At 35.8% G+C, this 6000-nt stretch overlaps 1 protein-coding gene across 1 annotated transcript; it reads left to right on the top strand.

The window, feature by feature from the left end:
- The first annotated feature begins 1772 nt into the window (after positions 1 to 1772).
- Positions 1773 to 5265, top strand: BUBR1 (BUB1-related (BUB1: budding uninhibited by benzymidazol 1)). Its single transcript, XM_086586454.1, has 11 exons — positions 1773 to 2073; positions 2160 to 2219; positions 2789 to 2933; positions 3017 to 3174; positions 3330 to 3414; positions 3509 to 3569; positions 3670 to 3724; positions 4385 to 4553; positions 4639 to 4721; positions 4826 to 4900; positions 4981 to 5265. The coding sequence occupies exons 1-11, from the start codon at positions 1886 to 1888 to the stop codon at positions 5042 to 5044; spliced, it is 1143 nt and encodes a 380-aa protein (XP_086442580.1). The 5' UTR covers positions 1773 to 1885; the 3' UTR covers positions 5045 to 5265.
- The last annotated feature ends 735 nt before the right edge of the window (positions 5266 to 6000 follow it).

Below are 6000 nucleotides of genomic sequence, written 5' to 3'. Positions count from 1 at the left end.
CATCCGATTGAGCTGATTTTTTGTGGAGATAGTGAGATACTATCCATCGTAGGGAGATAATATCTACCAAAAATCAGCCCTTAGAGCAATGTGCAAGTCTGCTTTTGGATTGTGTATGTCAATTCAGTATGTCATTTCTGTATGTTGACGTAGCCAGCCCATGTGTGTGTGTGTGTGTGTGTGTGTGTGTGTGTGTGTGTGTGTGTGATTGTTAAGCAAGTTTATAAAAGAGCGGGTGCGTATGAATAAATCTACTTTCTAGTTTTAATATTAATAGCTCACACAGAAGGTATTTTTCGAGCCTTATTAAAATTCTATGCCATCTTCTATTAAAACGAAAATTGCTTCCCTATTTAAAAGGAAAAAATCTACCAATTCTAATTAAAACATGTGTATTTCTCTTATTAAAACGGATATCACACTTCTAAATTAAGCTAGCTATAAAACGGAATCTCTCTCTAAATAAAAAATAACGGTTTTTAAAACTTAATTAAACCAATTTGTTAATAAATTAAAACAAGTTATCAACTAAAACGGGAATCATTTTCCCAATTAAAATGATTTATTAAAAATTTTCTATATGCATAGTTATGATAATTAAGCAAGTTTTCAAAAGAGCATGCGCATATAAACAAACCTACTTTCTAGTTGTATTAGTAATTTGCTAGAAAAATGTCTAGATTAATAGATTATAAGGATTCGCACCCCAAAGATTTTTACACAATATTTACTAATGCCCTTCCACCTAGACGTTGAATCCTGGTTCCTCGGTGTGCGATATATGTTAAGTTTATTTTACAATTCAATTTGTTGTTTGTTAGAATCAACCGTTGCTTTATTACATGTAGATACTACTAGCATACCCACTATGAACGGAGTTGTTGAGGGTGGGTGTGTTGGCACTTGGTCATCAATGTGACGTCGTTGAGAAGCAGGTGTGGGTTGGCCCGAATTATTAGGGGTGTAAAAGTAGGGGTGATAATTTGGCCCTCAGGCCCTCAACCCGTCTCGATCCGTCTCTCAAAATTGCATGTTCAATCCTTTAAAATTGGGCCCTCACATATTTGAGGGACGGGTCGGCCTGGCCCTCAACTCGCCCCGACCCACTCTCAAAATTGCATGTTCAAGCCTTCAAAAGTTGGCCCTCACAGATTTGAGAGACGGGTCGGGTCGGCCCGGCTCTCAAACTTATAAGGGGCGGACTAGGGCCTAGGTTATGAAGCATGAGCTCGACCCTCATTAAGCCCTCACTAACCCTCATTTAACCCTCATACGTTTTATTGTTATTTTACATTATATTTATGTATTATACTATAATTATCTAAATTGTATAAAAAAAAATCACTAAATTAGTTTTCAATAGGAGATAAATTAGAACATAGCATAACATATGTGTTTTTGTAATTGATTTAATGATAGGTATATAAGTCATACATAAAAGCAAATCTAATATAACAACATAGTTAAGTATGAAAAATATTGATGTTTTAAGAATATCATCTCTTTCACCATCTCTATCTATTTTTTTTATTTTTTTCTAAAGACATAAAAATTAGTATTGTCTACTTAATTAAAATTGATATACATAATCAAAATATAATTAAAAAAAAAAAAAAAAAATAAAATAAAGTATAATTAGACCGGGTCCTACCCGACCCTCATTTGGCTCTCGAAAATGAGGGTAGAGGGGGGTTAAAGGCTTTTATGGTTTGAGTGGGGGCTAGCCAGGCCCGGCCCTTTTATCACCCCTAGGGTGTCCACATCCACTGATCAACGTCAAGTTGAGAGGTATCCACATTGGTACGAGGAGCGCATTTCAAAATTTGAAAAGCCTTCATTAACATTAATAAAATAAAACAACGTTAACATTAAGAGAGAGAGAGAGATGGAAGGGGGGAGGTTGGATCCGGAGACAGAGTTTCTGATATCGAATAAAAGTACGGGGAACGAGTGGGAAGTTTTCAAGGAGAACGTGAGGCCTTTGAAGAGGGGACGAAACATCAATCTCCTCAACCAATCCCTCATTTCTCTTTCTGACAATCAACTACGCAAATCTCTCCTCCACCAAAGAAGGTCCACCCTCAACGCATTTTTTTTTTTTTTTTTTTTTTAATAAATTTTATTTGTGCGTGTGATTATTTTCTTGAATTCATTTTCAGGTGCTTGATCGAGGCAATTGATGAGTATCAAGGAGATGACCCTCTTCAGCCATGGCTCCAGTAAACTCTCTCTCTTTTATTTTCATTTTTTTTTTGGCCTTTTTCTTTTTCTAACCTTTCAATAAATCACATATCTTCCTTAAAACACAGGACATTGACATTGACATAAACAGAACTGATCCTGGTTAGATCTGCAGCTTCTCATGCTCAGTGGACTTAGTTATATCTCAACACGCCTGTCAAGGATTTACACTAGTCCTAACTGTATACCCTACTCATAATTTATCGATATCGACACCTGACGTTGGAGCAAGTCCTTATAGTGGTGTCAGAAGAGTCTAATTTGAGATGAATAAATTTACTGATACACTACAAAGCGATTCATATTATTGCAACTCTTTTAGTATAGACCTGTCTTGTAATATATAATAATATAAGATATTTGAGGTGTATGATAATGTCTTGATGTCTGAGCTGAAGTTTTGGCACACATCGTTCAATGACACGCGTCATATTTGTAAAATCTGGTTTTGTCCTTTTGTTTGGCCTAATATCAAGTATGCCGCAAACTGCTTTTCTTTCATGTCCAACTACTGACCTTGGGGTTCTATATATTTTTATATTCTTAGGTGCATTAAATGGGTCCAGGAGTCTTTCCCCTCTGGTGGAGACTGCTCTGGTTTGGTTGTGATATATGAACAATGCTTACGCTCTTTTTGGCATTTGGAACGTTACAAAGATGATCTCCGTTATCTGAAAGTGTGGTTAGAATATGTATGTTCCTTCACTTCACTTTTCTTCATCTAATATAGTCAAAGTAATCATTTAATTCTGTTTCCTATATTTTGGCACCTCAGGCAGGGAACTGTTCTGATGCTGAGGTAATATACAGTTTTCTGGAGGCAAATGGGATTGGTAAAACACATTCAGTGTATTACATCACATATGCTTTGCACATGGAATCCAAGAATAAGCTTAAAATTGCCAATGAAATCTTCAACCTTGGGTTAGCTAGGTGAGTTACACTTTCACCTCATCTAAGTTAAAAAGGCTCCAATATGGCAGATTTGTGGGCCACAATGAAGTTCTGTATCTCTAATACAATCTAGCTGTGGTCTTTGCTATGTCTAGTTTGTTTCTAATGTAAGTATAAAACATGTTTGCATGTAGAGAGGCTCAACCTATTAATAAGCTAGAAGCTACATACAAGAAATTTTTTTCGCGTTCAATGAGGAAGCCAAAACCTTGTACTGAAGTAAGTTGTAAACTGACTGATTTAGAATTTATCTTCATCTCTTTTATTTTAATAATATTGCTACTTATTGGTTTGCTATTTTCTTAATCTATAGGAGCCATCTGATCACTTACCAGCTCGAAGTTTTGGAACTATATTAGATAGGGGAGAACTTCGTACGTTTAGTCAGTTTTGTTGCACCTTTAAACTGTTTACCATGATTATAACATTTCTAGTATTAACATACTTTATTGGTGCCAATTTCTATTGTTGCAGAGAGGCAGGTTGTAGAGAGTTCTGATCTTTCTAAGAAAAAAATGAAGCAAGAAAGGTGAGCTTATTGATTTTTTTCCCTCTTTGAACCTAAACTTGAGGACTTACAAGGCTGCATAGTCTACACTTTGTTGAGTTTATAACCTATTAATTTACTACCTACTGTAGGAGAATTAGGGAAATTCAGAATTTCAGATATCTCAAGAAGCCTTAGTCTAGCGTTTAGCTTCCATTGATGTTATCTAGGTTAATAACCACCTCGCAAATCTTGTCTTAATTGAATTTCACAAGTCAATCATATCTGGAATGAAATATTGCCAACCCAGTTTATGCTCAGAGGAATAGGAATTCTAAGTAAATGAAACTTTTGATTGTGCAAACGAAGAGACACATTTACACACAAACAAAAAGCAAATCACTTGCATTTTTTATTGAGTATTAATTGAGATAGGAAATTGCTATGCAGGGAATATTGTATAGACTTTCGTGTTCTGCAGTACTACAAAATTTATTCGATACTCCAGGAAAGGAATGCTAATTATAGCCGAAATGTTTTGATTTTTATGTTCTGTAGTACTACAAAATTTATTCGATATTCCATACTGCAGGAAAGGAATTCTTAATTATAGCCGAAATGTTTATCCTGAGCGTATATTTTATCTAGGATACAACCCACTTGGTTGTAAAGCATTTACTGAGTTTAAGTTCATTTTTGCAGGGTTCATCGTACTCCACTTTCCGTGTACAAGGATACAGATGCAAATGTCATCCGTAATAATCAGCCAGAATTGTCAAAGATGGATGCGACATCTTGGCTCACTTTAGGAACGCGGTCTGAGAGGAACAAAGAGAATACTGCAATTCCTACCACGTGGAATACCAATAAGGTAGAATCCATAGTCACTTTGCTTTGTGTCTATTTGCCATTTCCCAAAGTTCGCACATACCAATTTATCGGAATTATTTGATCAGATTTCGAAGAAACCTGGGTCTAGAGCAGTAGCAGCGTCAGCCAGCAGTTTCATTGAGGTGTTTGTTGACGAAGAATGCATGCAGTAAGGAATTTAGCATTGGAAACTGTTATTATGTTGTCCCTTTTCTTTTCCAGTGACTCTACCACTGTTGCTCAGTGCCTCAGTCATTATTTTTGTTGCATCAGATCAACAGTGACAAGTGAAAGTGATAAGTCTTCAATGTTGCAACTTAGGCAGGGAGATAGTAGAGACCTTAAGAAGTAAGCAATTGCCATTAAATATTTCCTTTTCTAAGTATTGATTGAAAGTCTGATCTCAATGCCCTCCATTTATATTGCAGGGAAACTGAGTTACTGAAGGAAGACCCTCTGCGAAATTTTCATCAAAACAGTCTTCCTAGATAATCAGATTATATGTTTATGTTCATCTGTTGTAATTGGATTCTGACATGCAGTTCAGCTTTCATCTTTAAAGCTGTCCAACTCCATCTTGACCATTTTTTCCATGCTGTCCATTTTAACTTGTTGAATTTTCTTATGAAATCTGGGGAGATATATCAATGTTGGGATCCTAGAGATTGGTTCTCTTTCCAGTTTGTGCTTGTGATGGATCAGCTTTTCCTAAAGGAAGCATTGCGCCAAGAGATTTTTTGAGTCTTGTCAAGTAGTATGCATGGCTTTTAGAAACACAGTTCCATATATCGAAACTCATTTGCTTATGATGAATACTGATTACAAATCGATGAGCACCACAAACTGTCATTTAAATAGTAGGGTGAGGAGACGGTTGTTGCTTGGTTTGAAAAGAGGGGCTATTTGAATGAATCAAGTTCACAATTTGAATTGAAATCCTTCTTGATCTTTCTTTTTACATTAATATAAGTCAGTTATTACTTATTAGATCTGTTGCTGTGCTAGTAGTTAATGTCTATCTCTCAGTTTTCTATTCCAATATGAGGCAGACAGACAATAATGTTAGAAAGAAGGGTGGTTTGTTGAATGAATCGTACTTTAACCTTGAGTGCTTAAAGGTGTTGACTGGCTACATGCCTACATATTACATTTGACGAGGACACAATTCATCAGTTTAGGACTTTAACCTCCGTTCTTTGTTATCTTTTCCTCAGTCAAAGTGGATTTACGCTAATTTAATTTTAACAAAAACAAATTCTTGTAGACGAAGATGAAGGAAGCACCCAATACGGCAAACACCCTCAGAAACATTATTGCAGCGGAAAGGCAATAACTCAATTCAGAACTCTAACTTTCTAACACTTAACCCGACACATAAAAGCGTGGAAACTTTATTATTCATAACCGAGGTTGCTCTTATAATATATAAAAATAAAAGAGTTAAATAA

Source organism: Coptis chinensis, unplaced genomic scaffold (genome assembly GCF_015680905.1).
Source record: "Coptis chinensis isolate HL-2020 unplaced genomic scaffold, ASM1568090v1 utg1029_pilon_pilon, whole genome shotgun sequence".
Classification (NCBI taxonomy): Eukaryota; Viridiplantae; Streptophyta; class Magnoliopsida; order Ranunculales; family Ranunculaceae; genus Coptis; species Coptis chinensis.
Note: the sequence above shows the minus strand (reverse complement) of the source record. Positions and strands in the feature narration are given on the sequence as shown.

What these genes read in the sequence shown, in the direction of transcription:
- BUBR1 (XM_086586454.1), top strand. Translation starts at nt 1,886, where the DNA reads ATGGAAGGGGGGAGGTTGGATCCGGAGACAGAGTTTCTGATATCGAAT. An exon ending in TCTCTCCTCCACCAAAGAAG is followed by an intron (nt 2,074 to 2,159) that starts GTCCACCCTCAA and finishes ATTCATTTTCAG; the next exon opens with GTGCTTGATCGAGGCAATTG. An exon ending in GATAGTAGAGACCTTAAGAA is followed by an intron (nt 4,901 to 4,980) that starts GTAAGCAATTGC and finishes TTTATATTGCAG; the next exon opens with GGAAACTGAGTTACTGAAGG.